At 41.1% G+C, this 22,025-nt stretch overlaps 2 protein-coding genes across 2 annotated transcripts in view; both read left to right on the forward strand.

The window, feature by feature from the left end:
• Positions 1-9,626: 9,626 nt before the first annotated feature.
• LOC120571442 (tripartite motif-containing protein 16-like) lies at positions 9,627-15,301 on the forward strand. Its single transcript, XM_039820384.1, has 3 exons — positions 9,627-11,698; positions 13,992-14,094; positions 15,249-15,301. The coding sequence occupies exons 1-2, from the start codon at positions 10,171-10,173 to the stop codon at positions 14,090-14,092; spliced, it is 1,629 nt and encodes a 542-aa protein (XP_039676318.1). The 5' UTR covers positions 9,627-10,170; the 3' UTR covers positions 14,093-14,094; positions 15,249-15,301.
• LOC120571441 (tripartite motif-containing protein 16-like) overlaps positions 15,302-22,025 on the forward strand; it is a 60,772-nt gene continuing 54,048 nt past the window's right edge. The window contains exon 1 of the mRNA XM_039820383.1: positions 15,302-15,392. The gene's annotated coding sequence lies outside the window, so the exon portion shown is untranslated. The remainder of the gene's footprint in view (positions 15,393-22,025) is intronic.

Below are 22,025 nucleotides of genomic sequence, written 5' to 3' on the forward strand. Positions count from 1 at the left end.
TCTAGCTAGATCCGGTGTGGTGTTGTAGTTTTTCTAATGTTACTAGTTGTTTGCAACAGAAGGTGAAAAAACTTCAAAGTTTGCTCGGCCAAAAGAACGTTAATCTTCGCGATAAAACAATTTACGCGTTAAAACGTGTTTAACTGACAGCTGTTGGATTCCCTTAGGGTACAGATTTGATCATTGGCAAATTATCAAAAGATGTTTTATCAATATTAATAAAGTTATGAATATGGTTATTAATAACTTTATCAAATCGACAAACAATCAAAACGGGGCACCACCCTGCTAGTCAGGGACCAATAATCAAACTGTGGAACAGTCTCATTTCTGTGAAAATCCTTTAAAAAGGAAATAAAGGGAGGGGTGAATCCAAGCACGGACCCGTTCAGCCAGCAAGTACACAAATAATCACAAGCAACTGCTAATTAAGTATAAGATTTATTAACGTCACAATTATCAGTAGCTAATCAATAATCCTTCAATAATAAACTTATATACCTTTTACAAGATCACAACCAAAAACAAAGCAAAAACAAAGCAGCATGGACACGTCTGTGTCTGTGTGTGTGTGTGTGTGTGTGTGAGAGAGAGTGAGTGAAAAAGGAGGGGCGGTGTCGAAATGTAGTTCTAACACAAAAACAACTCCAAAAATGGCTACTCCTGTGAACTGCACAAAACTATTTAGCCTCAAGAGGCGGTAGTGGTGCTGGGTACGCGAGGGGGCTGAAGAAGCGAGGGGTTGCTAGGCAACGCCGCGCCCGCTTAGCCGGTATGGTAGCTTAGGTTCCTGTGTTAGCTCGTGTACGACGTAAGCCGATTCCAGCGGCTAAACTACAGCGTTAGTTCGGGAGCTCGCGGCTAGCCTGTGTCGTGTGTTATTGTGTTAGTAAAAGAGAAGAGAAGAAGAGTAAAGAAAAGAGGCACTCTGATCTTAGTTATCGATAATCGCTCAGTGGCTAACAGCTGATTACCGCGATTATCTGCGGACAGTAACTACAACCTCTGTGAAAGGTGACTTAGCAGGTAGCGATTACAGTTTTACCAAGCTACTCAACACAACATAATCAACAGTATCGTGATCAATTGATACATTCACAGAAACAGATTAATAATCACATATGGATCAGTACATGATTAAATCAGATCACCTTAATGGCAAGCAAGTGGTAACGCGAACCCTTTGCTCATTAATAACACACTACTATCACACACTATCTCTGCCCAGACGAAGCCTCCTTACGGTGTGTTCAGTCCGTTTGTTCCTGTCGATAGATTTCCACAGAAATGAAACAGACGAATCTCCTGGTGCTCGTCAGTAGCCACGGAGAAACTCCCTCCAAAAAGGCAGCAAGGGGGAAAGTTTAGTCGACTTTGAGAAGAAAACGTTGTTTGTCCTCCTGCAGGTATGAAAAACATTGGTGCATTTTTCGTAGGATCCACGGTGCTCTTTGGACACGAAATTAAATCCACTTTCTCCAGAAAATGGAAGTTTTAGCACAAGCACTTGTGCGCTCCCCTCAGCAACGGAGTTGCAATGGAAGATGAGGGAGTTTCCTAGGATCAGGTTATTTATATGTTAAGACTTCATGCTGTGTTTATGGTCCCGCTGAACCAATAGGAAGACTCAAAACTCTTGAAAGTTTGAAGACTACAATCTTGTAGTTCTTTGTCTTCCTGCCAGCTGTGAGGCTTGTCCCTTCTGGCTGGGACTTTCGCATAGAGGTGTGAATTAACCAGGCTTTGGGGTTTACATACAGGCCACGATTCCTTTGTCTCTCTGGTCAGCTCAAGCTGAGGCCTTTTTGGTTAAATCAGGTTTAACCAGCTTCTTGGTCACCAACACAGCACTAGTTAAAACGTCTCTGACTTCTTAAATTGTGATGAAACAATGTTGTGTTGTTGTCAGCAGGTTCATCACACAAACTGAATCTGATTTACATTTAAACTGTGTGTGTGTGTGTGTGTGTGTGTGTGTGTGTGTGTGTGTGTGTGTGTGTGTGTGTGTGTGTGTGTGTGTGTGTGTGTGTGTGTTTGGCAAAAACATGATAGTTTCCATGTAAATATCTAAACTTATCACAAAAAGTAAGGACATTTGTGTTTGGTAGATTATGTCTCCGTGGTAACAATGCTTTTTGGAAATAAGTCTTATACCGTTGGAAAGCCTGTTTAGTTCCCTTACAAATGGAGCCCCATCTGTAAGGAACATGCATTTGTGGGATGAGAAGCAGCGCTGAGTATGTGGGTTGCACCCATGGAAAATTTGCCAAATCTTCTCTGCCATTACCAAAGAGGAAAGGTGCCTCAGTTCTAATCTCATATCAGTTTGACATTTTCTCCGTCAGCTTTGTATAAAAACCCTGGAATGAAGACAGGAAGAAAAGACTTTGTTCATGTTAGTTTATTCATCACGTAAAGCTTCAGTTTGTTCCCACATCCCATCAGTAAAGTCTGTTCAAAGACTCTTGTTCAATGATCTCATCAACACATTCACTTCATCCACACAGAACCAGAATCTCAGCTATGGAGAAGAGAAGAAGGACTTATTGATTATGATTATGATAACAACATTTTGGTCCACCAAAACAAATAAATGTAAATCTAGATTTCTTTACAAAATGTCCCCAAAGAGAACAAAGTGTGCAGGATAAAGGAGGTCTGGTGCTTTCTCTCTTCAGAGCCATGCAGTGGAAGAGAAACTACCAACATGACATCATGACTTCACCTAAACATACACGCCCACTTTCTAACGCCAAGTGGCGTGGAATCTGGACGCATGTTGATGGGTTGGGTTTAGTAAACGTGTCACGCGGGACAGGGCGCTGAAGAACACGCTAAAAACACAAACGGTTAGAAAAGCAAATACATGTCGAAGAAAGTGACAAAAAAGTTTAATAAAAGCAACAAAATAAATAAGAAAAAGCAACAAAAACGTGTAAACATGAAAAATGTTGAAAAAATAGAAAGTCACAACAATCATCTCTCAGCTACAAACATGGAGACTAAATAATTATTATATTATTTAAGAGTTAAAACACAGAATTTAACCTTAAATGACTTCTGACTATTTCAGTTTACACAACTCAGCAGTTTGTGTGTGTGTGTGTGTCTGAGAAAGAGTGTTTGTGTGTGTGTGTGTGTGTTTGAGAGTGAGAGTGTGTGTGTGTGTGTGTGTGTGTGTGTTTGAGAGTGAGTGTGTTTGAGAGTGTGTGTGTGTGTGTGTGTTTGAGAGAGTGTGTGTGTGTGTGTCATTGTGTGTGTGTCCATGTGTGTGTGTAAGTGTGTGTGTGTGTGTGTGTGTGTGTATATATGTGTGTGAGAGAGTGTGTTTGTGTGTGTCATTGTGTGTGTGTCTGCGTGTGTGTGTGTGTGTCAGTGTGTGTCCACGTGTGTGTGTACGTGTGAGTGTGTTTGTGTGTCATTGTGTGAGTGTCAGTGTGTGTGTGTGTGTATGTGTCAGTGTTTGTCCGTGTGTGTACGTGTGTGTCCACGTGTGAGTGTGTGTGTGTGTGTGTGTGTGTTGTAGCGAGCGTCAAAAAGCTTTCAATAAAAACCACCGTAAAAAAAACATTGAAAATGTATCAAAAAGCATCAACAAAAGCCTTGAATGCGTCAAAAAATTAAAAAAGCATCGAAATGCATAAAAGAGCCAGAATAACTATTACGTGACTATTGAAACATGAAAATCAGTACAAAATCTCCCTGATTCAACTTAAATTGAAAAGAAATGAAACCAGACCTTCATCCACAGTCACATGGGGGCCTGGATTGTAGAGAAAGGGTAATCGCTGCACCCACTTGTCCCATACATCCCGTATTGCTGCCATTGCCCTTCCAGTTTCAGCATTCCAAAGGCTTGCTGTTGATTCACCTTTTGACTTGTATACTCCTGCCAAAATGAGCAACCCAATGTAGGCATGGAGGCCTGTCACATCCACATCTTTCCAACTGTTCACTGAACACTGAATCACTGCTGAGTGAATGTGGTCTGGACTCTGTGGAGGAGAGTCATGGTTTCAGAGACGCTGTAGAAGGACAGAATACCTGCACTGTGATCCAGGTACACTCCTACTCTGGAGGACTCTGGACCTGAGACGGGAGTTTGGACTTTGTTGGACCAAAATGTATATTTGTTGTTGTAACAATCTAACGCCCAAGATTTGTCATTTCGTCCAAATAAACATTCCTCCGACCTCCCTGCTCTGCTGATATTCTTGTATGCGACTGCTACATAAACTCCTCCTCTCCTCTCCACCTCCCAGTAACAACGTCCAGTCAGACTCTCTCTACTCAGGACCTGATACCTGTTAGTGAATCTGTCTGGGTGACTAGAATAAGACTGTTGTTGTTTCATGTATGTTGCTTTCCTGTTCCCCTCAGATAATAACAGCCGTGTGTTTGCTGTGTTTGGATCCAGTGTGATGTCAGGTGAATATTTTAAGAATCCAGCTCTGGTCTTGCGCTCTGGTTGTGACAGTAAAACGTTCCTTCACTCCTCGAGGCTTTTTTCTGCATTTTGATGCTTTTTTAATTTTTTGACTCATTCAAGACTTTTGTTGATGCTTTTTGATACATTTTCAATGTTTTTTTACGGTGGTTTTTATTGAAAGCTTTTTTGACGCTCGCTACAACACACACACACACATGGACACACACACACTCTCTCACACACACACACACACACGTGAACACACAATGACACACACACACACACACACACAAACACACACACACACATGGACACACACACATACACACACAATGACACACACACACACACAAACACACTCTCACACACACACACACACATGGACACACACAGACACACACATGGACACACACACACACACACACATGCACATACACACACATGGACACACCACACACACACACACACAATGACACACACACACAAACACACACACACACATGGACACACACACATACACACACAATGACATACACACACACACAAACACACTGTCACACACACACACACACACACGTGGACACACACAGACACACACACGTGGACACACACACACATGCACACACACAGGTGGACACACATGTACACACACACACGGACACACACTGTCACACACATACAAACTCACACACACAAACACACACACAATGACACACACACACAAACACACTCTCTCTCACACACACACACACTCTCTGCTGAGTTGTGTAAACTGAAATAGTCAGAAGTCATTTCAGGTTAAATTCTGTGTTTTAACTCTTAAATAATATAATAATTATTTAGTCTCCATGTTTGTAGCTGAGAGATGATTGTTGTCTTTTTTCATTTGTTTACACGTTTTTGTTGCTTTTTCTTACTTTTTTTGCTTTTATAAAAACATGTCACTTTCTTCGATATCTATCTGCTTTTCTAAACGTTTTTGTACATTTCTTTGACGTCTTTGTTTGCATGTATTGACGTTTTAGAAGTGATGAGATGATTTCTGTGTGTTGATGAAAACCATTCGGGGAGCCCCAGAAGCTCTCAATGTGCTCAGTTGAGATCTGTTATTTTACCTTTGATTGTTGAAACAAGGACGATATGTTAAAAAAGATCTTTACCGAGATGATCTGGAGATATTAGCTGTTTGTTATTCATGTATTTCTACACGTTATGTATCTGCGGGACAGGAAGATGTCTGTTAAATAGCGATGTCTTAATAGTGTATATAAGGGTGTTTAAGTTGTATGTTAAAATAGTCAAGTCGAAGAAAATCTTTCAAGATGGCAGAAATGCTTCAGGACATCATATTTCTGTATATATCTGATATGTTTGGCATTTTATCTCATACATTTTGACACGCCTATTGAGAAATAAATACTTTTAAAATCCAAAAACATCGTTCTTGTGACTTGATAATACCTCTGGAGTGACTTGTAAGACCTGTTGCAGATACTAGGCAGTAGCATACGCAAAGGTTTTCAGGCTCCAACTGTGTGGGAGCCTCGTTACAAAGCTAAAGGCTTGTTTGGTGGGCATTTAAATATTCATTAAGTATGGCAACCAAACGTGAACAACTGGAAAACTTGCTTGCAAATTCTAATATTGATTTTTTTTTGACTGACAGTGACTTGGTTAACTCGTTCCTCCCCGGAGGCCCTTATTGCCATGCCAGGATGTGATGTTTTTAGGAAAGACAGAGACCATGGGAGGGGAGGGGGAGTTTTATTATAAGTGAAAAGTACTATTAACCATTGTAAGGTGTACATATTTTTGTTCTGCAGCCAATGTTCCCGGGTCTGGTGGACCCACCACATTATTAGGCTTTTAAATCAATACAGCCATAACAATTTATGTAAAAATACTTAATAGATGTTTACTTTAGCTCAATTACTAATGATATATACATAATTTATAGGTCATATTTGCCATTTACCCCTGTGAGATCACATGTATGATCATATGATCATTTTCGTTTTTTGTGAGAAAAAGAAATTCATGTATAAAAAGGTAAAAAAAATATAAACAGGATTTTTGATCATTATTGGTGCTTATTTCTTAGAACTTAATCAGAACAGGTGAAAGTGCTTGAAATGTAACAATTCAGTAACTTTTTGTGGGAACAGCAGGTACAGAAAGACAACACAGTTTCATAGCACCTACAATTAAATACACTCGGGTCCAGTAGACTAGAACATCTCATATGTACTAGTTATGTGTAGGGGGGGTGTACCGAGCCAAGACCACTGAGTTTGGGTTAGAAGAAATAATAAATAGCATCATTTTTCTTTTAGCAGACATTGAAAACGGGTCCTACAGACCCGAACACCACACAAGGGTTAAATGCAAACAAATTGAATGACATAGGGAATCTGATATTTAATGTGTTGGTGTCAACATTTCACTTTGAGCTGAACACTTTAATCTGTCTATATCGAAAACCCTCAGCAAAGCTTGAGTTCTATGATCAGTTAAAATTCTCCTTCCCAGTTTGGATTTTAACAAAAAGGTCATATTGATGGGGCACGTTAATGTCAATTGGAGTGATCAGGGTGGAAGAAAAAAGCTTAAAAACATTACAGACTATTTTAATATTACACAGTTAATTGAACAACCCACAAGAATAACTAATCGGTCTGAAACTAAAACAGATTTATTGTTCACAAATAAACCAGAAAGAATTACTAAGACCTTTAATCTAATGACAGAAAGCAGGTTAAGTGAAAACTCTGAGTTTGTTAACCCTGAGATGAGGGAAACTCTGGGTTTTCTGTTTCAGAAAGAGAGGTAACTTAACCTCAGAGTCAGTTACTATGGTAACTTCACCTCAGAGTCAGTTACTATGGTAACTGAGCCTGTGACTCTAACCTGGTCGGGAGCAGGTTTTCTTCAAAAAACCTTGAGTTTCTCTCAGTCTCCTCCCTCGGACACTGTGTCAGAGTGAGTAGATGGAGGGAAACTCTTCTTCTCTCTCATTTCCTCATTCATTCATTCAGTCTGTATCAGGGACATTTTAACGAAGTTTGTTATCTGCATGAATAAAAAAACTTATTGGTTTATGTTAGGCAGGTTATAAAACGTTTTTTTCTCAAACATGTCATGTCCTTTTGTCGACGATCCCGTTGATAAAAAAGCTGTATTAATTCACAGAGAGTTTATGTCGGGAGATAATATTGAGTCCCGACTATAGATGTATTTTCATTTCCACATAACCAATTTGAGAGGTATTTTTATCACAGTCCATTAGATATGTAGATACCTTATCCGTCCTCATATCACTAACATTAGATATGTAGATACCTTATCTGTCCTCATATCACTAACATTAGATATGTAGATACCTTATCTGTCCTCATATCACTAACATTAGATATGTAGATATCTTATCAGTCCTCATATCACTAACATTAGATATGTAGATACCTTATCTGTCCTCATATCACTAACATTAGATATGTAGATACATTATCTGTCCTCATATCACTAACATTAGATATGTAGATACCTTATCTGTCCTCATATCACTAACATTAGATATGTAGATACCTTATCTGTCCTCATATCACTAACATTAGATATGTAGATACCTTATCTGTCCTCATATCACTAACATTAGATATGTAGATACCTTATCTGTCCTCATATCACTAACATTAGATATGTAGATACCTTATCTGTCCTCATATCACTAACATTAGATATGTAGATACCTTATCTGTCCTCATATCACTAACATTAGATATGTAGATACCTTATCTGTCCTCATATCACTAACATCAACCATCGTGAACAGGCTTTAACATCCCAGCAGATTCTTTGTGTTTCATTACGTTTTTTGCAAACAGCAGTTTTCTTTATAACAGTGTAGGGGATCATACTGTAATAGTAAAGCCACTGTATGCAGAGCCAGAGTCAGAAAAGTGTGACTCGCTCTGAAACGTTTTTTAAACGTTTTTTGTAGTGTTCCCTGGACACAAACCAGTGAGAGCCATTAAAAAGAAATAAATGATTATACATTATAGTTCTGTTGATGATCACGTTGCTGCAGCCTCAGAATGGGATTAGTATAGTTTACTTTTTCGCCCTCAGGATTGCACCTAAATGAAATTATAGGTGTAATACAATTCCAGTTTTCACCATTATCATTATAAGTTAACTGTAATTATCATTATAAGTTAACTGTGATTAAATATTAAATTAATACACTGTGACTGCGTATGCATTGAATCGAGCAGCAATTTTCTCCAACACCAATTCTCTCTCTTTTGCAGCAGCAGCAGCTGTCTTACTTATTTAACGAAATGCATGTTCAAACCATAGACAGTAGGTTCAAACTCGCTGTTTGTGCGCATGAGTATTTCCGTCAAGCTGTTTGTTTGTGGTTGTTACCATGGTGAATCGTAGAATCATGGCTCCATTCATGCTGCCTTTTTATAGTGGTGGTGCACGTGCGTAACCCTGAGTGAACCTACTCGAGTTGATTGAACCAACTCAAATCAGCTGTTCTGGAACCGAAAACTCAGTTTCCATCTCAGGGTAAATCAACTCAGACATCAGGGTTAGACTCAGAGTTTGTTAAACCTCCTTCCTGGAACGGACCCCTGGTGTTATAATACATAATAGATCGTATGATAATTTTTTTGTTATTACATTATATGTTTTTTTGGCTTTTTTTATCTTGCAACTGACAAATAACCCATATTACAAAAAAAGACAAAAACTAATACCTAAACTAAACTAAAACTAAGCATTTTCAAAAAATTAAAAAATTAAATAAACTAGCAAACCCGCTTTAAAAACTCATTAAAACTAAACTGAATTTGAAAACAGAAAGTAAAAAAAAATAAAAAATAAAAACTAATGAAAAATGCCTAACTATAATAACCTTGGTTGTAACTCAAAAAAGTTTTTCAGGGTTGGCAGGTCTGCATTTAGAGTGTCTACCACGTCTGACTCCGCCCCCTAGGACATGAAGTACTCTGTCAGTACTTTACACCCACTGTACCTGATCACTCCATCATTAATTAAGTTAATTACAGGACAACTCAGTCATTTAGTAAACTGGGGAGCCGTCTCCAAACCCTCTGATTCTAAGAAGAGTTAACCTCCTAAAAGCTGAAGTCAGCAGAGTTTTTAAATGAGAAATGAGCTCTGTTGTAAACAAGTGTTGCTGCGTTCCTTATACCATACTTTCTCTTCGGGACATAAAACTCTGAGATAAAATCGCAGCTTGAACTTTGAGCCTCTTGCTCAGATATGCTGCACAGAGGATTGTGGGTCAGAAAAGCACGCTGGCTCGTATACTGCAAAATGCAACCGGGTGCATCAGGACACATTTTAGGCATTCTGCATTTGACATTATATGTATTGGGATATACTATATCTTTCCGTGTCATACTAATGGTAGTATGGGCATTGCAACACACCCAGTCTCTCTCTCAAAGCGCTCCTCTTCCAGGAATGAAGCAGAACTTGATAACCCCTCCCTCCTCTTCCTCTCAAACACAGCCAGCTCCACTTGTGCACATATTTCCTTGTTCCCTCCCCTTCAGAGCTACAGTTTGCAGATGGGTGTAACCAACATGCTGGGGGAAGTACAACAGCGTATCACCTGTTATTACATCAGAGCTCAGACTAGATTCATTTCTCAGGAAGTGAGACTCAGACAGTCAGACAGTCGTAGTCACTGAGCGAGAGGTGAAATGGCGCAGAAAGGAGTTCAGCTGGACCGGGAAACCTTCTCTTGTTCCATCTGTCTAGATCTACTGAAGGATCCGGTGGCTATTCCCTGTGGACACAGCTACTGCATGAACTGTATTAAAAGCCACTGGGATGAAGAGGATTATAAGTACAACTACAGCTGCCCTGAGTGCAGGAAGACGTTCACACCGAGGCCTGTACTGGTGAAAAACACCATGTTAGCAGCTTTAGTGGAGGAGCTGAAGAAGACTGGACTCCAAGCTGCTCCTGCTGATCACTGCTATGCTGGAGCTGAAGATGTGGCCTGTGATGTCTGCACCGGGAGAAAACTCAAAGCCATCAAGTCCTGTCTGCAATGTCTGGCTTCTTTCTGTGAGAAACACCTTCAGCTTCATTACGAATCAGCTCCATTCAAGAAACACAAGCTGGTGGAGCCGTCCAAGAAGCTCCAGGAGAACGTCTGCTCTCGTCATGATGAGGTAATGAAGATTTTCTGCCGTACTGATCAACAGCTTATCTGTTATCTCTGCTTAATGGACAAACATAAAGGCCACGATACAGTCTCGGCTGCAGAAGAAAGGATTGAGAGGCAGAAAAAGCTCGAGGGGAGTCGACAGACCATCCAGCAGAGAATCCAGGACAGAGAGAAAGATGTGAAGCTGCTTCAACAGCAGGCGGAGGCCATCGATCGCGCCGCCGATAAAGCAGTGGAGGACAGCGAGAAGATCTTCACCGAGCTGATCCGTCTCCTGGAGAAAAGAAGCTCTGATGTGAAGCAGCAGGTCAGATCCCAGCAGAAAAGGGAAGAGAGTCGAGTCAGAGAGCTTCAGGAGAAGCTGGAGCAGGAGATCACTGAGCTGAAGAGGGAAGACGCTGAGCTGAAGAAGCTCTCACACACAGAGGATCACAGCCAGTTTCTACACAACTACCCCTCACTGTCACCACTCAGCCAATCAGCATCCAGCATCCATATCCGTCCTCTGAGCTGCTTTGAGGACGTGACAGCGGCCGTGTCAGAAGTCAGAGATAAACTACAGGACGTCCTGAGAGAGGAGTGGACAAACGTCTCACTGACAGGGACTGAAGTGGACGTTTTACTGCCACAACCAGAGCCCAAGACCAGAGCTGGATTCTTAAAATATTCACGTGACATCACACTGGATCCAAACACAGCAAACACACAGCTGTTATTATCTGAGGGGAACAGGAAAGCAACATTCATGAGTCAACAACAGTCTTATTCTAGTCACCCAGACAGATTCACTGGCTGGTACCAGGTCCTGAGTAGAGAGAGTCTGACTGGACGTTGTTACTGGGAGGTGGAGAGGAGAGGAGGAGTTTATGTAGCAGTCGCATACAAGAATATCAGCAGAGCAGGGAGGTCGGAGGAATGTGGATTTGGACGAAATGACAAATCTTGGGCGTTAGATTGTGACAACAACAAATATACATTTTGGTCCAACAAAGTCCAAACTCCCGTCTCAGGTCCTGGGTCCTCCAGAGTAGGAGTGTACCTGGATCACAGTGCAGGTATTCTGTCCTTCTACAGCGTCTCTGAAACCATGACTCTCCTCCACAGAGTCCAGACCACATTCACTCCGCCCCCTCTATGCTGGACTAACGGGTTTTGGTGGTTGTTTGTGGAGACTCTGCTGAGTTGTGTAAACTGAAATAGACAGAAGTCATTTAAGGGTTAAATTCTGTCATTCTGAGTTCATTTTTATTTAAAAAAGAGGAAAAGAACTTCTCTAAATTGCAGCTTGTTAAATGAGAATATTTTCTGGTTCCTTCACTCCTCGAGGCTTTTTTCTGCATTTTGATGCTTTTTTAATTTTTGACTCATTCAAGACTTTTGTTGATGCTTTTTGATACATTTTCAATGTTTTTTACGGTGGTTTTTTATTGAAAGATTTTTGGCCTCGCTACAACACACACACACACACGACACACGCACACACGCACACGGACACACACACACACACACACACACACACACACACACACACACACACACGACGCACACACACACACACACACACACACTCTCACACACACACACAGACACACACACGCATACGCACACACACACGCACACACACACACAGCGGACACACACTGGCGCACACACACACACACACACACACATGGACACACACAATGACACACACACACAAACACACTCTCACACACACACACACGTACACAAACACGGACACACACGAACACACACACATGCACACACACACACGGACACACATGTACACACACACACACACAAACACGACACACACACACACGCACACACCGGACACACCACGTTCACACACGACACACACACACTCCACACACACAACACACACACACAAACACACACAGGTGGACACACATGTGTACACACACACGGACACACACTGACACGCACACACAAACACACTCTCTCACACACACACACACTCTGCTGAGTTGTGTAAACTGAAATAGTCAGAAGTCATTTAAGGTTAAATTCTGTGTTTTAACTCTTAAATAATATAATAATTATTTAGTCTCCATGTTTGTAGCTGAGAGATGATTGTTGTCTTTTTTCATTTGTTTACACGTTTTTGTTGCTTTTTCTTACTTTTTTGCTTTTATAAAAACATGTCACTTTCTTCGATATCTATCTGCTTTTCTAAACGTTTTTGTACATTTCTTTGACGTCTTTGTTTGCATGTATTGACGTTTTAGAAGTGATGAGATGATTTCTGTGTGTTGATGAAAACCATTCGGGGAGCCCCAGAAGCTCTCAATGTGCTCAGTTGAGATCTGTTATTTTACCTTTGATTGTTGAAACAAGGACGATATGTTAAAAAAGATCTTTACCGAGATGATCTGGAGATATTAGCTGTTTGTTATTCATGTATTTCTCCACGTTATGTATCTGCGGGACAGGAAGATGTCTGTTAAATAGCGGTGTCTTAATAGTGTATATAAGGGTGTTTAAGTTGTATGTTAATATAGACAAGTCGAAGAAAATCTTTCAAGGTGGCAGAAATGCTTCAGGACATTGTATTTCTGAATATATCTGATATGTTTGGCATTTTATCTCATACATTTTGTCACGCGTATCGAGAAATAAATACTTTTAAATCCAAAAACATCGTTCTTGTGACTTGATAATACCTCTGGAGTGACTTGTAAGACCTGTTGCAGATACTAGGCAGTAGCATACGCAAAGGTTTTCAGGCTCCAACTGTGTGGGAGCCTCGTTACAAAGCTAAAGGGTTGTTTGGTGGCCATTTAAATATTCATTAAGTATGGCAACCAAACGTGAACAACTGGAATTGAAATTCTAATATAGATTTTATTTATTTACTTTTAGTGTGTATAGAGCCAGCATATCTCCACCAGACTCCATGTAAATAATCAGGACTTTTGAAAGTTTTTATTTAGTTTGTGTCGACTTTTAATGAAGCGTGTTTCAAGATGATTAAAGTCCTGATTATTTACATGGAGTCTGGTGGAGATATGCTGGCTCTATACACACTAAAAGTCCTGATTATTTACATGGAGTCTGGTGGAGATATGCTGGCTCTATACACGCTAAAAGTCCTGATTATTTACATGGAGTCTGGTGTAGTTTGGTGATGGTGGTTTCGGGGCTGTTTCATGTTAAACTAAAAGGATCTTACTCTTTAACTAAAAGGTCTATCTCTGTAGGGATCCATCCCATAATGTTGTCAGACACTTAGAATAATAATCTGAGTCTGTCAGAACGTTTAGTGGACGCTGAAAGGGTCCAGATTGAAACCTAGCGAAGGTCCCCTTTAATATCTGGTGTTTTCAGAGTCCAGAGGTGGTGGCTTCTGTGGGGAAACTGAGCTACAACCAGCTGGTGGAGAAAATCATCGACTACAAACACTCAGCAGACAGCAGCCGAGTCAGTGAAGGTAACACACACACACACACACACACACACACACACACACACACACACACACACACACACACACACACACACACACACATACATACATAGACACCAGACAGACAGACAGAACAGACGGCGCAACCACACATGAATATCTATATACTTTATTTCAACTGTGTGTGTTGTGTCTGTCTGTCTGTGTCAGTGATGTGTGTGTGTCTATGTGTGGTTGTGTGAGTGTGTGTGTTAGTTTTTTTTTATGTGTCTGTGTTTCTCTGTGTGTGTGTGTGTGTGTGTGTGTGTGTTTATGTGTGTGTATCGGTCTGGGGTGTGGGGGGGCGTTGGGAATCGGACAAAAACGTCCGCTAACACGATGGCTCAAGTTGCAAGACATGAAGGTGCTTTTATTTACAAAAAATGGTGAAACAATGCAGGACATCCACAGCAAAAACCCATTAGAAACATAAGAAACATATCTTTTTTTTTTTTTTACACTAGCAGACGCCACATCACCTGTCTGGATGGTAGCCACCCTCAGACTGCCCACAGCTTAGGCCAGGGGCTTATATGTTGTTAACCCCCTCCCACTAGAGCTACCAACTCTTAATTGCCTCTCACCACGTTACCATGTACATGAATTGAGAATGTCACTGCTCATTTCTACAATAAACAAATACCCAAATAACAGATTATTGAGCAAATCATTTTCCACTTATCTCACTACTTACTACACCAAAACTTACACACATTTCCAACTAGAACATTTATCTCACCTATGACCCAGACACATGGTATCTCCCACCCTCAGCACACCTGTGTGTGATTGCTGTAGGCCCTATATGAAGCAGCACTTTGGGTCAGCTCTGGTTCAGACCCAGGGACTGGAGAGGAGAATGAGGTTGAGGTAATGGTTAAGTAACATGGTTTTTTGAAATCAGATATGACTGAAATAAATTAACTGAACTGACAAACTAAAAAACTGAAGTAATGTGGTATATTTGGTAACAGTGTTACTAAACGATATGTATGAAAGTGTCTGTCTGTCTGTCTCTGTGTTGTGTGTGTGTGTGTGTGTGTGTGTGTGTGTGTGTGTGTGTGTGTGTGTGTGTGTGTGTGTGTGTGTGTGTGTGTGTGTGTGTGTGTGTGTGTGTGTGTGTGTGTCTGTGTCTGCAGGTCTGGTAGCAGAGCAGTTCCTAGAGTCCACAGCGACCCAGCTCTCCTATCAGCGGTCTGTGTGAACTCAACACGACGGCCAAGGAGGGAGAGATCTCTGTGTTCTTCAGAAACAACCACTTCAGTACCATGATCAAACACAAGGTGGAGACACACACACACACACACACAGATATATATATATATACACACACACACACACACACACACACACACACAGAACACACACGACACACACACACACACACACACACACACACACACACACACACACACACACACACACAGACACACAGATATATATACACACACAAACACACATCACACACACAGACACACACAGACACACACACACACACAGATATACATACACACATAGACAAATATACACACACACACACACAAACACACACACACACACAGAGACACACACACGCTCTTCCTCCTGCGTCACAGACACACACACACACACACACACACACACAGACACACACACACACACGAGACACACACACACCGCTCTTCCTCCTGCGTCACAGACACACACACACACACAGACACACACACAGACACACACACACACACACACAGACACACACACAGACACACACACACACACAGAGACACACACCCGCTCCTCCTCCTCCGTCAAACACACACACAGACACACAGAAACACACACAACCTCATGAACCCGTGTGTGTGTATGTGTCTGTTTCTGTGTGTGTCACAGTGTGTGTGTGTGTGTGTGTGTGTGTTGTGTGTGTGTGTGTGTGTGTGTGTGTGTACTACTAAACCCTAACATTATATATTGTTTAGGAAGCCCAACATGCCGGTTCTCCACACACACACCACACACACACAAACCACACTGCATGAAAAGTGGGATTTCCGTCCCGCAGAACGCCTGTAAACGCCTAGAAATTCCCCTAATTTTCGGCAGTTATCAACAATTTATAGGCGTGAACGTCACGTTCGTCTGTGCCACATATTGTGGGAAACGAACCATGACGTATGTGGAGAGCCCCCGCGGAGGTGTTAATGGATCTAATCAGAATATGAATAGGAGCCTGGCCAGAGAACGTCTGGCCTGGCTGGAATTTCTCACTCGCTATTGGATGAAACCACTACTTTTAAACAAGACAAATCTCTCGTGATTGGTTCACAGGTCTGTCAGCGGGTTAGGCTATTGGTCAACCTGGGCCATCATTATTATAATAATAAAATTTTATATATATATATATTTATTTATTTATGTATTATATTTTTATTTATTTATACATATATATATTTATTTCATATATGCTATGTTGTATATTCATGTCATGATTATCATAGTTAAAATGATTTGCCAGGAACGTGCGTTTATTCAAAGATAGAGCTTTATTGACACAAAACACAGACAGAAAAAACTGCGCGTACAAAGCATCGGAGACACACAGCACACACAACAAATATCCCCCGCCACGAGGAGCAGCACCGTCCACATCTAACCCACGGCTGGCTCGAGCTGGAGGTAACCGGCAGCATTCGGTCCATGTAGCAGACGTCTGTGGTGCGTTGTCCTGTAGGTCTATGTGGCGCACTTCCAAATGTCACCTCACCCGCAGCCAGCTCACTCTGTCTCGCTTCTAGCAGCTGTAAAATCAATCAATAAAGACAATCAGTACTGCGCAATGCACTGCTTGTGGACACAACACATCTATGAATGCACCTGAAAAATATTCACATTAACCAAACGGATCTAATCTTACACTCTTTTCTTCTCGACCAACTCGAACCGAACTCTTCACAGCTTCTGCCCGCGATGCCACATCTGGTTGTTTCTAGCTGAAGCTCCTGCTGCTGTCTCCTAATATGTCTTACAGGCAGCTGGAAAACAATTAAATGAGAGTGGCATGAATAAAAAACATAAGTCACAGTAAAATTAAACAAGGAAAGATGAAAAAGTAAAAATTACTTACACACAATGGCGTCATTATCAGCGTCATGTAAATCTGGACCGGCAGACAGCTCCGAGCAAATATAGGTCACAGCCTCGTTATGAGGCGAGGTTAGTCTGTAAAAAAAAAAGTATGGTTAAGATCGGTATCTATTAACGTATCTATGTCCTTATACAGAAGAATTAATGAAATTCATTCAATGAAAGCATATTCTTTAAATCTTACCCTTGTCTCGTTCAGTAGCGCCCGCTACAGTTTGTCTCAGAGTTGTGAAGACGGCGCTGCTTCCTGTAAATTACGAGATAAAAAAATATACTTTTATAAAACAACATCACCGCTCCAGCTCTGTAATGAATGGCGCTGAAAGCAGACACAGCTCTGTGCTGCTCGCGTTTAAACTTGGTGGGGTTTAAAGCATTACTGCCAAGTCTAAGTAGCCTGTTTAACATCCAAACACAGTCACTGTACGATGAAGAGTTAATAAACAGTACAGACTAGCTTGCGCCGTTTCATTAATAATCATATACTTACGTTGTCTTCTTCTTTCTGTGAGCGCATCTTTGGAGCCCCGAGGTGATATGGAGGAGAGAAAAAACGCCCAAACGTCTTGAACAACTCCTGTGTGTTTCCAAGTGAAGTTTGACAGAGTGTACCGACAACTCTTTTACCAGTTGGCCTGAAATATTCCCATATTTCGGAAGTTTTTGCTCCAACTCTCAGACTCATCTCCCATGTCCCGCCGATTTTTTTTCAAATGGAAGAAGTGAGGGCGGGGCAGAGTGATAGAGAGAGACCGTGGAGCAGATTAACCAGCAGGGCGCGAACAGCGCACACACTGGTGTGGAGGTGAATTACAGTGAGTTATAATGGATTACTGGGAAATGTTAACAAAAGCACAATTGATGTCTGGATTATGAGGCCATTTCAGCAGAGCCAACCGCTTCATATGTCATGGAGATGTGAATATGGTGCTGAATTTGCCAGTATTTTAAGAAGAGAAATGGTTGGGACCTTGTCATGCAATGACAAAGCTGATATGCTTTATGTGAAGCCCAGTGTTTTGGTGTCAGCAGAAAGACTTCTCTTAGAAAACTGTCCAGTGGAGCCTCTGTCTCCATTCCTCCAGACAATGTTGGATGAGCAAGACCAAAGACTGTAGTCATGTCACTATGCTCAGTGGTTGAGCTCTAGGAGACTGTGAATGAATCATGGATTGCACATTTTACCTTTGTGGCAAAGCCTGATTACAACTAATTGTTGAAATAAATTATTTTGTGTATCTTTTTTTACATAACATTGGTCATTGCTAATGACATACAAAGTAATTAATCTAGCATACTTCCATTAAATAAATCAATTAAAGCTAAAATTGAAGAGTCTACAATTAGGTTATACTGAGTCTGATCTATTTTAAGAGATTTTCTTAAAATTAAGTTTTTACCTTTTAGAAAAATGTCACCTGGGGTAAAACTCCCCCTGCTACCCTGATTTGCATTTGTATAGCTCACAGCATTTTCATTTACATGTGAAAGCCTCCCCTAGAATTAGAGGGAGGGGGGTCATGGGGGACAACTGCCAAGCAAGGCCCACATCAATTTCCGACAATTCTCGGCAGTTTTCGGTGTTGCCTGTAAATTGCCGTGTGCAGCCGTAAACCTGAAGTTCCACGACAATCTACAGTGCCGAATACGGACGAAAATCCCACTTTTCATGCAGTGTACGCCTCTATAACAGCAGGCGGCGCTTAATCTGTATTGTAATGGTTTAATACCAGGACCTCTCCTAAGTGGAATGCAGCCATCAGTAATGGTTTAATACCAGGACCTCTCCTAAGTGGAATGCAGCCATCAGTAATGGTTTAATACCAGGACCTCTCCTAAGTGGAATGCAGCCATCAGTAATGGTTTAATACCAGGACCTCTCCTAAGTGGAATGCAGCCATCAGTAATGGTTTAATACCAGGGTCTCTCCTAAGTGGAATGCAGCCATCAGTAATGGTTTTGAATACGCCGTGCTTTTCCTACTGTGACATGTCAACATGTCTGCCCTGAAGAAGGTCTATATTATTGCTGAAACTTGAGCCTATTTATGTTTGTTTGTTTTTGCGGGGAGAAGTTTCTCCTTAAACTTGATTAACTCCAATAGCTATTCATAATGTGGTTACAATAAAATGACATATTTAATTAGAAAATGTCCTGACTTAAGGCTCTGACACACCAACCAGACAGCCGACCGTTGGCAGAAAAGCCAGTCGGACTGATCAGCCTCCCCGAGTTGGTCCAAAAGTGCCTCAGAACAGACCGAAGCAACGCTGACTTGAGCGCACGTTCTGCGCGAGACGGTATTGCGCCTCCATAGCAGCAGGCGGCGCTAATCTGTACTGTCGCCCAAGAAATGAAAACCAGCAGCTGATTGGACCGAACGCCACAGTCGGTTTCTCCCGGATTTAACAAAAGAGCATAATGGCGTCTTCGTTCAGAATACGATCTCATATTGTAGTAAAATAGTTCAACCGAAACTTGTTTCTGGAAAACATTTGAAGAGAGAAATAGGCTGTGATGCAGTTGCTGAATCTGTCTTCATTTCAGATCAACAAAGGTCAGTTTAAAAGATTTTCGCCAGATTTTGAGAGGCGTTAGTCAGGCTCTTCATTTCCAGGTTAGCCCTCCACCAATCAGATTGGACATTGAGTCTGACTGCCCGCCTTCCGATTCAACAAGTCAAATCGGCCCAAATGAAGGCCGACGGCTCCACGACAGACGACGGCACAGAACACACACGAACAGACTCGAGTCACCGGACTGTCCCACGGCCGATAATCTGGTTGGTGTGTCCGCCATTAAAGTAATGTAAATGCATATTTCTTTTTGTGTTTTTGCCTTTAAAGGTTATCAACCTATTAGTAATTGTTCTGCTGCTTGTACCTACGAAACCGAAATCCATCTGAAACAAACTAAGCTGGAATTAAATAAAGAAGAAGTCAGAAGATATTAGAGTTGTGTAATGGCAAAATTACATTTAAGCATGATTCTTTTATATTCTTGTATTATTTCTGTTTTAGTTCTCACAATACTGAAAGTGAGTTTATGTCATTCTCACATGTTGATTCTGATTCTCACTAAACTACCGTGAGCAGATCGGAGCAGACTTTTTCATTTTAAGTCCCAAAACGCCATGCGCGCGCTAAACGAAAGGCAAATCTGATGAAATATTTTGTCGTTTTCACTTGGCGCGTGCGTTTGCGTGTAAACAGGGCCTAAGTTTCACTCAGGTGTTTGAGAGAGATAAGAACCAGTTATTGTTAAAGGGCAAGCTTAAATAAATTTGATGGAAAAATGATTCATTGCTATTTTTTATATATCCAGACTAAAATGACACAGTTCATGTTTTTTTCCAAAATATATTTATTTTCTAAGTTACACTCTGTATCTCCCGAGATACATTGCCCATTTAGGGTAACAATTTGCAATGTATTCTTTTTATTATAGTCCATATGACAACTTTTAAAACATTTCATGAACAATTAATTAGCTAAATTATTTGTGTGTGTGTGTGTGTGTGTAAAATAGAGAAAGTATTGGCAAGGGGGTTCCCTTCCTTCCTTCCTTCCACTCATTTACTAACACACATCACCATAACAACACATATAGAGCCAGCATATCTCCACCAGATCTCGATGTAAATAATCAGATCTTTTAGGCTAGTAGTAGAGCCAGCATATCTTCACAGACTCCATGTAAATAATCAGGACTTTTGCGTATAGATCAGTATATCTCCACCAGACTCCATGTAAATAATCAGGACTTTTGATAGTTTTTATTTAGTTTCTGTCGACTTTGAATGAAGTGTGTTTCACGATGATTAAAGTCCTGATTATTTACATGGAGTCTGGTGGAGATATGCTGGCTCTATACACGCTAAAAGTCCTGATTATTTACATGGAGTCTGGTGGAGATATGCTGGCTCTATACACGCTAAAAGTCCTGATTATTTACATGGAGTCTGGTGGAGTTTGGTGATGGTGATTTCGGGCTGTTTCATGTTAAACTAAAAGGATCTTACTCTTTAACTAAAAGGTCTATCTCTGTAGGGATCCATCCCATAATGTTGTCAGACACTTAGAATAATAATCTGAGTCTGTCAGAACTTTTAGTGGACGCTAGTAGTAATAACCCCTGTACCTTCGCGTAGGCATACGCATGCAAGCGCACGCATCGTGTGCGTGCCTGCGCTTTGGACTCAAGGATTTTTAATTTATTTATTTTTATTTTTTTAACTTTAAAGTTTTTTTTTTTTTTCAAGGTACGGGGTAGATTTGGCTAGTGGGCGAATCTGGCGCCACATCTCGAAATAACCTACCTATATTTTTATTTATTTTTTTAATTTACATTTAAAAAAATGCAGAAATAAATAAAATCAATAGTCCCCGGTTTGTTGGGCCCAATGAATGGAAGGCAAATCCGTGAGAACCAGAACTTTGACTGCATGGAGTGCCCTGCCACAGCTTGTTGAAGTTTTAAAATCATGTATTCCTGTAAGGGAGTCTGGTGGGGGTCTTTGTGCTCGCCCGCCAGAGTGCGTGATGACGTTGTGTGCTAGGGCGATCTGGTGAGGGGGGGCGTATGAAGGTAATTTATTTAGATTTGTGTGAAAGGTGTTAAAAAGTGGAGTTAAACCTATGAGTAACGGAGTGAAAAGGCAGCAGGGAGGGTTAGAGTGACAGTCCGTCATACAGGGTGCGGTTTGACCACTTTAAAAGACGTTGCCTCGGGCTATCTGTCCTCTATTCCCTGACGTTTTTAGCTAGCATCTGCTAGCTAGCTTGTCCCGTCGT

The sequence above is a fragment of the Perca fluviatilis genome, chromosome 13 (genome assembly GCF_010015445.1).
Source record: "Perca fluviatilis chromosome 13, GENO_Pfluv_1.0, whole genome shotgun sequence".
NCBI lineage: Eukaryota > Metazoa > Chordata > Actinopteri > Perciformes > Percidae > Perca > Perca fluviatilis.

Coding starts and splice junctions, on each gene's coding strand:
- LOC120571442 (XM_039820384.1), top strand. CDS start 10,171: ATGGCGCAGAAAGGAGTTCAGCTGGACCGGGAAACCTTCTCTTGTTCC. Junction 11,699..13,991: donor GTACCTGGATCACAGTGCAG/GTATTCTGTCCT, acceptor TGGTGTTTTCAG/AGTCCAGAGGTGGTGGCTTC.